The sequence below is a fragment of the Xenia sp. Carnegie-2017 genome, unplaced genomic scaffold (assembly GCF_021976095.1).
Source record: "Xenia sp. Carnegie-2017 unplaced genomic scaffold, XeniaSp_v1 HiC_scaffold_13, whole genome shotgun sequence".
Classification (NCBI taxonomy): Eukaryota; Metazoa; Cnidaria; class Anthozoa; order Malacalcyonacea; family Xeniidae; genus Xenia; species Xenia sp. Carnegie-2017.
Window position 1 is genome coordinate 1,870,556 of NW_025813436.1, and position 15,464 is coordinate 1,886,019.

The 15,464-nt window shown below is 34.7% G+C and overlaps 1 protein-coding gene across 1 annotated transcript; it reads right to left on the reverse strand.

Moving 5' to 3' along the window:
- Positions 1-439: 439 nt before the first annotated feature.
- LOC124455500 (DNA-directed RNA polymerase III subunit RPC3-like) lies at positions 440-15,051 on the reverse strand. The gene is made up of 16 exons (XM_047006134.1): positions 14,897-15,051; positions 13,300-13,717; positions 12,253-12,289; positions 8,916-8,940; positions 8,760-8,819; positions 8,030-8,065; positions 7,419-7,511; positions 6,829-6,906; positions 6,373-6,424; positions 5,142-5,266; positions 4,700-4,712; positions 4,135-4,217; positions 3,746-3,847; positions 3,508-3,557; positions 1,872-2,027; positions 440-895 (listed from the first exon to the last, which is right to left on the reverse strand). Exons 1-16 carry the CDS (start codon positions 15,041-15,043, stop codon positions 826-828), a joined length of 1,545 nt encoding a protein of 514 aa, XP_046862090.1. The 5' UTR covers positions 15,044-15,051; the 3' UTR covers positions 440-825.
- Between the last annotated feature and the right edge of the window lie 413 nt (positions 15,052-15,464).

The window sequence follows — 15,464 nt, forward strand, 5'->3', positions numbered from 1 at the left end:
TGCCTACTTTTATGTCTACCATTGTGTCTATCTTTATGTCTACCTTTGTGTCTACCTTTATGTCTACCTTTATGTCTATCTTTATGTCTACATTTATGTCTACCTGTATGTCTATCTTTATGTCTATATTTATGTGTACCTTTATGTCTACCTTTATGTCTACTTTTATGTCTACCTTTGTGTCTATCTTTATGTCTACCTTTGTGTCTACCTTTATGTCTACCTTTATGTCTATCTTTATGTCTACATTTATGTCTACCTTTATGTCTACCTTTATGTCAACCATTGTGTCTACCTATATGTCTATCTTTGTGTCTACATTATTTTCTTCCTTTCTGTTTAACTTTATGCCTACCTTTATGTCAACCTTTGTGTCTACTTTTATGTCTACATTTGTGTATAAAACTGATAATAAAAAACAACAGACATGTAATCACCATTTCAAAATGATTGGGAATTTTTCGCTCAAAGCAATTGTGTAATTTTTTTTATTTTGTTAGTATTACAACTTTATTAAAAAACAGGAACACTGCTTTACGATTATCAGACATGTTTTGTTTTCAACGTCGCATATTACATAAGCCGATTGAAATTTAAACAAAACATAATGAAGAATTTCATCTGATTTTCTTTTGTCTTCAATGTTTTTGGCGTATGTAAAATATGAGGTATGAAATGGGCCCTACGTGAATATTATTATAGAGGGACGATTTAAATTCCCTTTTACAAACGGTTAAAGATCACACTAGCAGATCAAAGAAATTTTATGACAATAAATAGATCGTTCAGCGGAAGACGTTGTCACGGAATTCAGGCACCTTGATATCACGTCAAAATAACAAATTGTGAAAATACAAAAAGAGTTTCTGTAACCTGTATTTCGCCATGATCGCATCTAAACATAAAATAATTATAGTAGTAAACACACGAAGCGTTATTTTCACAACAGTTATGGGGAATTGAATTCCATTCTATAAAAAAAATTCAATGAGGGCTGCTGGCTTTAACAAAAATTTTTGCGACAAATCAAACTTCCATCATGAAGGTCAATTTTTCTAACATGTAAATCTCTGCGCGCCATGTTCTTTTTGATTTCAATAATGTATCTATTGAATTTTTAGTAATTCGGCAAAAATAAAAAACAAGAAGGGGGACAGCTTTTAAAAGTACAAAAAGTGAAGGAACGTTATGTGATCCAATCCGAGTGGATGGCATGTAAAGCCTCAGCATATTGTTCTGAGTCAAACAAAATTTACTTAGTAATTATTTACAACATAATTTACTAACTCAAAGAGAAAGACGTGGGGGGAAGGGCATGAAAATCAAATCCGAAATGAGCCCAAAAAAGAAAGAAGTAGTTTCAACAATTGTTGGATTGCAAGACACAAGAATCCTCCTCGGTAATTTAGTAAGGAAGTCCAAGTAATTAAATGCACTTCAAAATCTTTCACCATACACAACTTTCAAGTAATCTAACACCCTCCGAATGCAGTAACCATCACTCCTAGATTTAGGGGTCATTTTATTCCCTTTTCTCATAATCTGTAGCTGAAAAGGTAGCAAAAAAAACCACCCTATATTTTTTTCTCAGTCTCTTGAAGTCAAAAATCACTGGGAATTCAATCTCATACACAAAAAACCCATATCGGATTGAAAAGTTGATATTAAAGCATGTGTTGCATGAATTAGTATGCTCTTGCAATTTTGCATAAAAATTTATGCAGCCTCAGGCCTTTGTTGCACCTCCCCTTTCTGATAATCTCCAAGTTAAAATGAAGCAAAAATAATATATCAAGATTGGAGTTTTATCACAAGACAGACAGTTATAATACGCAATACTTGGACGTATAACAAGCTTAACTTAGACTTACTTTTTGACGATATTCTCAAGTCGCACTAATCTTTCCTTCTCGTAGTCAGTCATCATTTCTCTGATGTCTTTCACAGCCTGCGAATCCTCGTCAAAACCCTGACTCTGTAACGATGATATCGTTCCTTCCAATCTTTCCGATTTCTCCAACAATCGCCTGAGGAGAGTTTATTTTAAGTGTATTTTAGAGCTTTGCACAACACGACAAAGAGTGAATGAAAATAGTGTACCAATGATTGTTTGCAATAAAAATTATGTTTTTATTGGTGGGGGAACCCAGCACGAATTAGTATGCAAATTTTTAGCTAAATCATAATTAAATCTGAAGAAAATTATATTTCCCTTTTATTAGCCAGTAAAGACACATAAAAATATTTCCATGGATAGATGAGACAAGCAGATTATAACAAAAATTTTACACTCTGTGTACGGATTCAATTTGCGATAGTGAATTAATGCTTTTATGCTCTTGTCAAGAACAAAAATCGCCCCACTTTTCTCGTCTCGTACCGTTACTGTCGTTGAACATGCGTAGTTTGTAATTTATGGATTTATACATTTCAAGGGCATTCATGAGGTGAAACAAAAACTTGTTCAAGGCAAATTGTTAAAGGCACAACGAAAAAGTATTAGCTAAAATCTTGAATTTTACATCAACATCAAGACACCGTAGTACTAACACCAGAGTACCTACATCAAAAAGAGTTTGAACACCGGAAGTAAAACTGCTCAGCGTCCGCCATTTTTGTTCCAAAAGCCAGCAAATATAGAGCATTAAAGGTGGAAAGACCAACTTTTGGTTATATTTTCTCATTCATGAATAGACAGCGATCACCATCTTTGGAATTCAGTTGTTTATAGATGTCATAATAATAGAAAAGCTTGTATTTGACGCAGTGGATGTAATTAACACGCTTTTAATACTGTTTTTGCCACAAGGGAGTGCGTAGATTTCTAATGTTCATTGCTTTGATTTGCACTATAAAACGCAACATGAAATCATTGTAAAAATTTTTTTATATTTTATTTCCTATCTAAAAGATGGTCATAATTTTCACTTTTGGAACAAAAATGGCGTCTAGATACTCATGTGTCCTTTTTACCCAATCACCATGATTATAATGCGAAATGCAGAAAACAATACAAATACAAACAATACAACTCTTGTAGTGGGAAGAAGCCTTAAAAGAAACAACACGTTCACCATTGATTCGCGTGTCTATCTTGGATCGCGCATGGAAACAAGCAGATGGAATTTTCATACTATACCAGGGATGGATTTGGTGGAGGGGTGCAAGGGGGGGGGGACGATGCACACCCCCATAGCCTTGGTTAGAAGGGATGAAAAAAGGATATAAACTTCCTTACAAAATATTAACATACCAAACAATTAAGCTAAAACAACAGCCAAACTATTCATTTTCCATAGTCCAGGGTCAAACCCTCAAAAACTCTAACATGTGATTGACATAACGAAACAAACGGCAAACACCAAAATGCATTCCAAACTACATTACGACCGAACGGCATCTTGTAAAAACTAAACTACAAAACTAACCCCAACACACACACACAAAATCATCACGGATATATTCCTGTAGTTTATAAATTAATTAAGAAATATAATTAATACATACGTTTCCTGCTTACTTTCCTCACACTGACGTATCTTAATGTTCGCTAAAATCTAAAGCAAAAACACTGAGAATGACAAGAAATCATCATTAACCTCAGGAAATTGTAGGCAGTGAATGAAACTGCGGAAAAAAGATAAACGTAATTCATAATGTAAACATGAGCACTTATTTCCCAGTGCATATAATTCAAAAGTAGTCATTCCCCGGGATACCAGAGGTAAATAATAATTCACATTACCGTGTAAATTTTATCCAATAACATTCGACAAACTTGCGGCACATTAACACCAAATAAATACAGCGTTCTTGAAGGAGCGTAGTCAGTACTGCGAGGAACCTCCTGTGAAAAAAAAACAACTTATAACTACACATCCTCAACCAATCCTCCACATATAATACAGTGTTCTTAAAGGAGCATAGTCACTATTGCAGGGGATCACCTGTGAAATTATACCAACACATCCTTAATTATCTTTCAAGTTCTAAACACCCATACTTATTTTCTTAGCAATTCTACCCTCTTTTGTATTATATTCCATGCATCCCCATCTAGGAAGAAAAACTTCTCTTCCCCAAGCATAAGTTCAACCACAAATGTTTCTGCTAATCGCAAAAAACTCGACAAACCAATAAATTGACGAAATTTTCCTCCACCAACTTGTACACAAGCTCTTTAGCTTCTTTCGATGGAATCATACAAAATCCTCGATCTATAAAGTTGTTCATAAATCTTCATTGATAAATGCTCACGAAGACGAGTATGGTACTTAATTCCGTAAATAGTTAAAACCGGGAAGTATCATTATACACGTTTGCAGATGTAGGTCATCGAAGTTAGATGAGTTCTGAGAAAGACTGTTGATGTTGGTGTACATTGACATTTTGATATTCTGAGTCAAGTCAAGTGAAAAGTAAATGCAAGGTTTACTGGATTTTGTCTGTTTTGCACGTCAATACACACTAGCCAATAAAACACCTCTACATAAAAAACCATGATGTATGAACCAGACTACAAATATAGCGAACCTGACATTATGTTCACACTTGACTGTGAAGACGTCTACCACTAAGAATGTCAAAGCGCCAGTCAATACAAACACCAATTGTACCATATACAGGACTGCACTTACCTTAACGATCTACGTCTACATGAGTGTAATGAACAGTTTTAGCCGGTTATTTTCACTCAAACCTTTGTAATTTAACTAATTTATAACAAAAACTATTATACAAAATAAATAAAAAGAAAGTTTAAAACATCCGCGACCAAAATATTTTTGAGGCATAATTACAGAATACCATACCATAAGGACTGGCAACAACGATCAAACTAGGTATGATTCGGAATAAAGTTAGGGCTGGGGCCAGGCTTGCAAATAATGTTGCTATGTGACATGGTATTCGATAATTTCTCAAGTTTTTAAGTTAAAACCATCAGTTAGCCAGGTAAAAAGGAAGCGATAACAAAACTTAGCAAAATCAAAACTTTTATGAGAGTATACGTTACAGAAATCAAGGTGTTCATAGTCGCACTGTACTTGAAAAATGTTATAAAAGTTTGTTTATCTGAAAACTGAGAAAGGAAAAAAAACGTTTGAAAATTAATCTTCTAACTTTAATTTCGAAAAATTCACCTGTTGCTGCTCTAAATATCCCTTCATTCTTAGACAGTTGAAAATTCGGAACGACTTTGCTCCTAAATTCTCTTTCATAATGGACTCGATGCAGGCAAGAGAGAGCGTGTAGTATATTTTTATGTCTTCGTATTAAAGACACGGTCAAGGAGAGAAAACACAAAACGCTGGTAACTAGTGACGAATCAAGCCCCAAGTTTGGTCGTGCTGTGTAAATACTTTGGTGTTCACTAACTATAAAAATAACAAACTTCTAGAGAAATAAAACACACAGGATGAAGACTTGCAGGCTCATTACGCCACTGTATAAAACACATGAACAATTCTAAATTCGGACTGTAATTTTGAAAACGATATAAAATCATAAGTTGGCCATAGTTTAATTGATTTTTATGCACATCAGGACTACGTAAAAGCTTATTTTCAAATGTTCATTAAAAGACTGTACAAAATTCGTATTATTGACAATTTCCAAACGCGATGCTCAAATATTATAAACAAATCGTCAAGTCAACAGCACTTCCCGTTTTAAGCGCGGGCCACACTATCGTCGAAATGCAACGAATTTCGTGACGAGTCGCTCGTCAACGAGAAAATATGACGATATGGACGAATTCGTCGCCGTTGAGCATGCACACCGAAATCGTCAACGAGTGACGAGTAATTGTTGCATATCTACTCTGATTGGACAAAAAAATCACATGACTAATGTTGCTTTCACTGTGCTGTGGCAAAATGGCGGATTTGCAAGAAATATTAATTGAGCTAGTGAGAGAGGCGATGTTTTGGGACAAATTTCATCCTGACTATAAAGATACACGCAATATAAAGAAAAATAATTGGAAGGATGCTGCTCGGGAACTGAAAGTTGCGACCAATAGAGCTTGACGAAGCTCTTGCAATAACGTGTCATACAAGCCCTTCTCTTCTTGCCTTTTATTTATGGGATGTACCCAGAACCTTCTTTTGTATGTACGTCGTTTTGCAGAAATTAGAAGCAGTAGAATTTTCTCTTCAATAATAGAAGTTTCTTTTGCGCTGATAATCGTCCATGCTTGTACGGAAAATCGTTACAATGTGGCACATGTACTCGTCACGTCGGCTCGTTGACGAGCGACTCGTCACGAAATTCGTTGCATTTCGACGATAGTGTGGCCCGCGCTTTAGACAATAAATAAATGAATTTCACAAACTACATATTTCTGACAGAAAAAAGACCAGAAAAGGATACTGATAGCATACAGTCCTCCGGAACTGTCGGATTGCTTGGTCACAAAACCTCCCTGAAACAGAGCAATTTGATTGGTCGTTGTTTCCCAAATGTGAATAAAATAGGCACTCCTATAATATCAACAAATTATTCCTTATATTATTGTTCATAATATAGATTGGATTCCGGTGGCTGCCTAGTAGATGTCGCCGTGACATGTTAAATATTTTTTATTAAATTCTTTAACTTGGGAGACATTTTTGCACGTGTGCTTCGCTAAAAACAAATCACAACTCCTCTGGCTCAATTGCTTATTGATGTTCATATTTCGAATAGAAATTGAAATTCCTGCAGCACACCCTCTAGCTATAATTGGGAAGGGTGCACACCTGTCAACACTGTCAGTAAATCAATCCCTGTATTAATCCCTACACCTAAAACAATCTCACTGGTATAAAAACAAATTGGAGATTCTACCTTTTCTTGTTCGAGGATACTAAGCCAACTTAGAAGATCACCTTCGTTCATTTCTAGATGTGATAAATTCTCGGCTATCTGCAAATTCAAGGTTTGGAAATGCTTCAATATCAAGCAAATTTTTTCTATATCGGCCATCAGCCATAATTAGACACCTCAAACATCATAGAAAATTTGTTATTTTCTAATTCAAACTTTTACAAACTTTTAACACTGTGATGACATTTCTCATAAAAATTTCTTGTCCGCAGTTTCTTTTTTAAGACAAGTTGCAGAGACACTTCTTCCATTTTGTTTTGTTGGGATTTTGGAATCTGTCGTTTTTCGCATGATTAACGAACGAAACCAAACAGTTTCATGTATTTGTAAATAGTACAGCAAAGTGTAAAATTTAGGAAAATTGATGAAATAACTGTAACATTGGATGAAAATTTTAGCAAGTTAAAGAGATAAAATGTTTCTAATTGTAATACTTTGCATACGCTACACGACAAATCATCTCAAAAATCTCCGAAAGAAGTCCCATCACAGTTTCAAAAGTTCTTTCGATTGAGAGAAGCAAACAAATTCCGCGACACTTAAATACATACTTCGTAGAAGCCAAGACGTTTCGTTTTATCAGAAAAACATGACCTGTCCACATTGGTCATTTTGCACATCACGTCCATAACTTGCGAGGCAATCTTAAATGACAAAACGTAGAAAAATTCCCATTATAGAAAATAGAAAAAATATAGAGAAAGGAAGAGAAAATGCATGAGTTAGTTGAATAGCAACTATTCTAGATACACAGCTATTCTGCAGATTTGCTGTCTTGAATTAGGCACGTTAAAAAATGCAAGGAATCTGGGAGCCAGTGACAGCTCATCAAAATTATGGTACTGCTTTTGGGAACACCAGCCTGGATTTCAAAGTTCATTAATATGGTATTTATTAACACCATTTTGTTTACGCAACTCTAACTTTGCCGATCATTTCACATTGACTAAGTTTAAATTTTTGGTTATTAATATTTGTTTCAAAAATGGTTCGTCGCCAAGAACTGTACCATAATCCTTTACAAGCTATAATTCGCTATCAGACTCCATAAATTATGATATATTTTAATATACATTATGTATTATATAATGCAACATCGTTGCAATCATGAGTAAGAGCTTATCTCTTTGTAACTGCGATTACAGTATATTGTGGCACAAACCTCGTCTATACAGTTTCTCGTACCATCCACAATTATCTGTAAAAAATCAACTTTCAAAATTAATAAATCAAACGCCATGCATATAACGACTCCAATATAAATTAATGGTTCTAATTTTCTTTATTAATACTAGATTATGGTAAATGTCCTTTTGTATAGTGTAATATAACAATATTCACATTAAACACATTTCTCAGTTACGATAGGTTAAGAGCAGTGCATTCAGTGGGGTAAGTTTGAGCCAGGCTACACATGGTCTTCAAAGGATTGGGTGCCCCACCAAAATCTAACAGCAAAACCTTTTTTGAAGAATCGTTAACAGAACACAATATTTACTGGTTTTTAATTTGTATATAGAAATTAGAGTTTCTCAAAATACTATCAGGAACACGAATTTCATTTGCACAAAGATAAACCTATATTTTTATCTTTATTTTCATAAATACCACCGTTCATGGTGTCCTTTGCAAGTTGATTGTTTGAGTGCCCGTGGGTCTGCCCACCAAAATTTCATAGAAAAGAAATAGTAATTTCAACTGAATTACCATTTTGAGAAGATTTAAACCACGTTCAATTAATTTTCCCATACATTTCATAACACTAAAAGCACACGCCATTTTGAGCAGTTAGGAAACAAATACTGGCGCATTTTCAAACGACAAACAATCTTAGTGGAAAAAAGGGACTTCATGAAATTCATGTTTACTGAGGCGCAAAAATTTCATCTTACCTCATCGACCAGGTGGACGTTGAACTGTTGAATATTAACTTGCCAAAAGATGTCAGAGTCCTGTTTTTGAAGACGGATAAGTCTGAGCAATTCCACTCCATTGAAAGGCAATCATCGATTTTTTATTATAACATCAAATGAAGTATCTTACACTACCTGAAAATCGATCGAAATTTTGTCGCTAAAAAGGAAACGGTAAAAAGATTTACTTGATTTTTTTATGATGAAGGAAAAATAAAAATGTGGAGAAGGGAGACGTAGATAGTTGTGTATATTAAATTGAGAGTGATACTCGTGTGATTGTTGAAAAGGGATGCATCAATTAAGGTTAAGTGGTTAGGTATCAAAATCAATAAAAAGCGTTCTTTCACTTGCACCACCGGCTTCCGAGGTTTCAAAGTGTTTGTGACACGAAATTTTATCACAGATTTGTTTGATTGTATTGGGTAGAAAATATAAAAACGACTTTATAACCTCTTTAGTACAATTGACTTATGGTACTTTCTTCTGGAGATATTTAACTTTTTTTCTTTAGGCAAATAACATCGTTATGACATCCCACATCATAACGACATTTTAAAGAACGTGAATTTTTGACATTAGGTTTTATAAATAAATACAACAGTTTAATGAATACTATGTAAATGAGTATCTGCAAAGATGACAAAGTAAGACATACTAATGCTTAGTGTCAAAAGAACCAATTTTTCATAGTACTTAATAAGCAATTTGATGTCATAATGATGTCATTTGCATAATAAAGAGCTGCTGCATATCTTCAAAGAGAAATAAAAAAACACACTTCTACTAAAGAATTTGTTAAGTCATTTTATATGGCCTATACCGTGCAATAAAAAGCAATTTGTCGAAATTTTTGTCATAAACACTTTAAGATATAACTATGTCAACATTCATTGTTGCAAAAAGTTGAAATTTGTGAAAAAGATAAAGTTTTTCCATAGATTAAAAGGTGTCAAAAGTCGACAATAAAGACAGCTAAAACGGCGGAAATTTTGTTTATTTTAATCAGAATTGGTGAATTGAATTTTGTGGTAAAAGACTTTGAAGTAAGGCAGAATGCTTTTGGTCATAAAAACACAATAGAATGAAATGGATGTTAAGGCCCGTTTCCACATAAGAAAATTTTCCACGGAAAGTATAATTTTCCAGGTTGCGCATGCGTTAAGTAATGCGAGAGATGCGATCAAATTTTCAGTGGAAAAATATTTAATATTTTCAAGTCGAAATTTTACAACTTTGTGTATTTAGTCCTGTGCAGGACATAGATGTTAAAACAATTAGCATAAAGTAATACAAAATGGTTTGAAAAGTATTTGTTGTTTACAAGTTTATTTCTCATACAAAAGTGGCAAATTCCCGTTAGTTGTTTTCTCAGCAAATATTCGTCTTACCACATACTTTTCCTGTATTTATTTTGTTTGTCTAACCTTGTGTAGTAGCGGTTTCTCAACAGTAATAGAAGTAGTATACGTCTATTTAAGGCCGCTATATTTCCAATTTCCACATTGGCATGAATGGAAAATGGAAATCATTGCTGGGAGAAAAGATATCGCGGAAATTTTTCATTCCACGGGAGATTTTCGTATATGGAAACGAGCCTTAACAAATTCACTCGGCGTTTGCTGAGTTTAGGAAATATTTTATCTTGAATGAGCACGTTTAAGAGCTACCCAGACAATTAAAAATTACTGCTCGTACATTGCATTAAGCCACTTTTTAAGTTTATCTATGTTTATTGTCCGACAAAATGAGATAAGGAATTTAATGGCACAACTTAATGATGTTATCAGAATGAAAAAGCTGAACGACCATACAATAACCACAAATAATTTTATATATTCATTCGATGTTGTGATTGGTCAATAAGGTAACCAATAACACGGCCTGATTGACCACTAAGATAACCACAAATAACCATATTCGTTCATTAGATGAAGTAATTGGCCATTAAGATAAGCAAAATTAATCACATGCTAAAAGCAACCGCATGGAAGTCTAAATCGTAAGCAAAACATGACGACTATCGATCGGCCTAGCGATCTGTGTTTTACACTTGTAAAAACTTATTAGTAAATGAACGTGACTGCATATCATTAAATGGCGTGTGTAATTCTCAGGTATGTTGCAGAAATTCACAAGGCCCATCTCAACTACAACAAGTTCACATTCGAAAAAACTTTTCACAGAAAAATAATTTTCACATCTTAAACACGTTGTATGAGTGACATCCACGAATGGCACAGTCCAAGGAAGATTATTAGGAGCTTTAGCAAAGACTACGATTTACGTCGTTTTGATGCAAAAACATTGTTGCGACAACAAAAACACGAAGCCGTCACCAATCTGAGTACGATATTTTGTAAAAAATTCGTAGTCGCGACTACGATGTCTTTTTAAGCAAAGAAAGTAGGTATATTTCTTCATTCTGTAAGAAATTAGTTTACAGTACTATTTTCGAGCATCCAGGCTTTAATTTAGAACCTTTTTTAGCGCAGATGTACATTAAAAAGGAAAATATGACCTGCAAAACTTTCATGTATTTCGTACGCAAAGTGAAAGGTAAACAAACAATAAAGTAGTACAAATATATCGTACATAAAATTTAAAATAGTGAAGATTTTTCAGTCTAAAGAGTCCTATATTTTTGCAAAACCAGTATCACCGATTTGTTGATATCGTTATTGACAAATAAAGCCGTAGCTACTTCGCAAACGTTGGTGGTTTTCACAATAAAAAGGTTCGTTCTGTTGTTTACAGCTAAAAAAAATTTTGACGAAGCGACAACGACAACAAACTTCCTCGTGCCATTCCCTTACACGGTCAAATTTCGTACTCGTTGTCGTAGTCGTACTCTTGCTAAAGCTTCCTATTATTGGTTAAAGGCAGGGGCGTAGCGCTACATTTTGAGCCGGGGTTGCAGAGCGCAAATTTTATCTACAAAAACGAGGTACTTCTAACGAATTTGGTAAAATAATAAATTCAGCTGCCAGTGTAACATCATGCCTAATGAAGTGATTCGCGCCAGTCACTTGTTTTTTCGAACATTTGTGACATACCCCATTTACAAAATGAATGAACCTATTTTTATAGTTACAAAACGTCTATCAAGCGTTCACTCGGGCTACTCAAAAACAATGTTGGGTCAAACAAATACATTTGCGTATTATAATAGTTAAACAACACAACGAAATTCACGGTAATACCATATCCTAGGTGGCAATATATTATGTAAGCAAATCATGCTTCATTGTACACGTCATTAGTGACTCTCACGCGTGAAACGATACAAGAAAGATTTTGATTGGTTAAAGGATTTCGTGTCAGTCACGCGTGATTTGTGTAATCTCGCGACATAACCGCAGGACAAGACAGAAACACTAAATTATGGTTGAAGAATTAATTTTTTGTTGCATGAGTGAAAATTCTTTACATTTTGTTCAAACACAATTCATTTTGAGCAACCAACACTTACTTGTTAAAGGAAGCCTTTCTTCTATGTGATGCCGACACTAAATAATAAATAATGACAATCCATGAGTACACACGCACGCTTAAAAATAACCTTGAACTGTTTAAATCGCCACCCTCAGGAAGGGGATTATTGATAATTGAGGTAGTCCATGTTCACAAATGTATGTTCTACTTTCTACAGTCCTCTCTATGTTTTACATAGAAACTTATTGTGATTACGGATTACACAATATGAATATATCCTGGAGTTTCAAAATTACCTCCCCCCCCGAAAGTTACCGCAAAACAAAGGACCTTACGAAACTAAGCGCCACCACAGAATAATGATTATACAGAATGGTCACCCAGGATTGCGATACGTCCTCACATCGGCCATTATTCCAGCCAGTTGATTAAGGTTGGTCCATTGACCTATAATACATGGATCACTTCCTGTAATAGAAAAGCCAAAAAATGTTTTGAAGCCAAATTTCACACCCAGACACGCGAGATTACAACTAAACACGCGTGTCTGGGTGCAATCTCGGGTGTCTGGGGGTAAAATTTGGCTTCAATTATTTGCTTCAGGTAGTGTTCCATGTAATTTAGTTCAATGGGTTTGTCACTGGTTTCCAACCATTAAAATTACATGATGTCAATGAACTGGAGACTTCACTTTTGACTTAAGATATGACTTTGGATCATTGTAAGGGTGGGAACAAATGAAAAACCCTAAATATCTGATATGCGGGGCACAATATGTGCGAGGACAAAAACATCAATAGTTCCAACACAAGTGAACGTTCGGTATAATAATTATTCTGTGGCACAGCCCTTCCCCTAAAGTAACCGCCCCTTGACGTCATGAATTCAAAAGTAGGTTTACGACTACTTTTGAGACTCTAAAGTATTGAAATGTCAACTATCAATCTTCCAACACAAACACCACCCCTGGATGTCTGGTAATCCCCACACACTTTATTCATTATCAACAAAATATTTTTGAGGAAGTTTTTCTACAAAAATGTCAGCAACAAAATATCACAAGAAATAGTCACCAGTAACATACCTGTGGGTGTGTATGCTCTCGGCAACTGATATTTTTCACTCTCATTTGGAGGAGCCTCGTTGGGATCAATGGTTTCTAGAGTTGAATGTTGAAGCAAATGCATGCTAGCCATGTTGGCAAACTGTTCAGAAACCTGATATTCGTTTATGGCAACTGATGCTTCAGCCTGAGGATCATGTAACCGTTGTGTAACACGAGTAACAACTGATGTCATTGTCATCCAACCATGTAACAGAAGTTGCTCGACAATCAGCTCTGCCACATCACCAAATAACGTTTTTGCCTTTTGTATAAATCGTGGATAATACATGATGGCAAAAATGTTTGAAAGTTGTCCAGTGTATGTGATGAAACCTCTTTGATTCTTTTGACATTTCACCAAATTATGTTGAATTAACTGGCAAAGAGCTTTTCTGATCTGATTGAGGAAAAATTATAACATTGTACAGCTGCATATAGAGTTTACTGCAATTGTTAAATTATTAACAAACACGAAAATAAATTCAACTAATTCAATTTAATGTATAAATGCAAATATTTTGAGCTTTATATCATTAGGCAAGTTATTTTACACATCATTAATGTTAGAAATAACCATTTGTCATTAATGACTTCAATGACTACTCTGAAACGGAAGTGTACATTATGTGAGTGACATCCCAGCTTTTGTGAAATATGCATAGAAATTTGATGCATAAACAAATAAAGAGCAAAGAAAGTTGTTCCAACTATAATATTAAGCTTAATAATAAAATAAAGATCAGCTCTGCCACATCAAAATCAGCTCTGTCACATCACCAGATAACATTTTTGCCTTTTGTATGAATCGTGGATAATACATGATGGCAAAAATATTTGAAAGTTGTCCAGTGTAAGCTATACAAAAGTCAGTCCTTAAACATAGAGCTCCTTCCAGTTTTTTTGGGGGTGTGTACTCCTGTCTGTAAAATATGTGTTTTTCACAACAATTATTTTTTACAAAGGCATTGCAGGCAATTGGTATTTATGAGTGTGGATGGGTAAGTCTATGAATAAGGAGCTTTGTGATACTCAGTATTGGTCAGCCATATTCTATAAAACAGGTTTTATTTTTGTTTTTACTAAATAGTTCACAACAATGACATGTGTTAAATTTTCATGATAACTGATAATTTAATATTATCAAGAGATGGAGGTGTGAAATGTTTCATATACATTTGGAGGTTCAAGAAAGGTGCCAATTTCCCTGCAAATTATTATCAATAAACCAAACTATTAAACGACTGTAATTTGTGAATAATGGCCGGTAATTTCGATAAAAGTCTGGCATGGTGCGGCGAAATCTACAAAAATCAGCACGGAGCTCTAAACCAAACTGAAGCAATCTTCTCACTCCCCATCCACAGTCCACAAAAGGTAAGGGCACGGGGCAAAACTGTCCTCTAGACCATCCCATTATTCATCAAAGAGTTCGTGTGCCCAGTTGATATATAACGTTGATTTCCACACCACAAAAATAATTTTACTGAGCATACAGAACGTCTTTTCAAAACAACATATTTCCCAGTGTGTTGGTCCGTAATTACAAACTTTAGTTCAAGATATAAACGGCACTTACCTTATTTTTTGAAAATCCCGTATCCAGTGCAATACTTGATAGAGTTGTAAATCCTTTATTCAAAATATTCTTGCCAATTCTCGCTACTATATCGCCACAATGTTGCTCCAATATCAAAGATGCCAACAGAATTTGTTTGGCCGACATCTTGCCGACTCATTTCATATAATATTACATAAAGTAATGTCATTGCACCAAAGGGGAAATTGCCATTGAGCTCTATAAGACCTGGAGGGGCAAAGGGGCCTGGGCCTCGTGGTCAAAAACATGGCGGTAATGGCGGATTTTGGTGGTCAAAACTTCCACTTTAAAAGTTTTTTTCAATATTCACTCCCTCCTGATTTCTAATACTGTTTGTATGAACGAAAACAAGTGAGAAAAAAAAAACAATTACGATACCGACAGCATATCATGTGAAAATAATGCTTCATCATGGCGTGAAAAACACAGTACACACACACATCAAAGTAAAGAAAATCGACGGTAGAGAAACGCATATTTTGGATGTAACATTTAAGTTATTTTATGACATTTTAACCTTTTAAAAGTGAAAATCAAACGGCATTCT

Excerpts from the sequence above, each read along its gene's own strand:
- LOC124455500 (XM_047006134.1), bottom strand. The coding sequence starts at position 15,043 with ATGTCGGCCAAACAAATTCTGTTGGCATCTTTGATATTGGAGCAACAT. Across the intron at positions 12,290-13,299 it reads GAGAGCATACACACCCACAG|TGTCGGCATCACATAGAAGA; the intron begins GTATGTTACTGG and ends TTTATTATTTAG. Across the intron at positions 3,848-4,134 it reads AAAATTTCGTCAATTTATTG|GAGGTTCCTCGCAGTACTGA; the intron begins GTTTGTCGAGTT and ends TTTTTTTCACAG.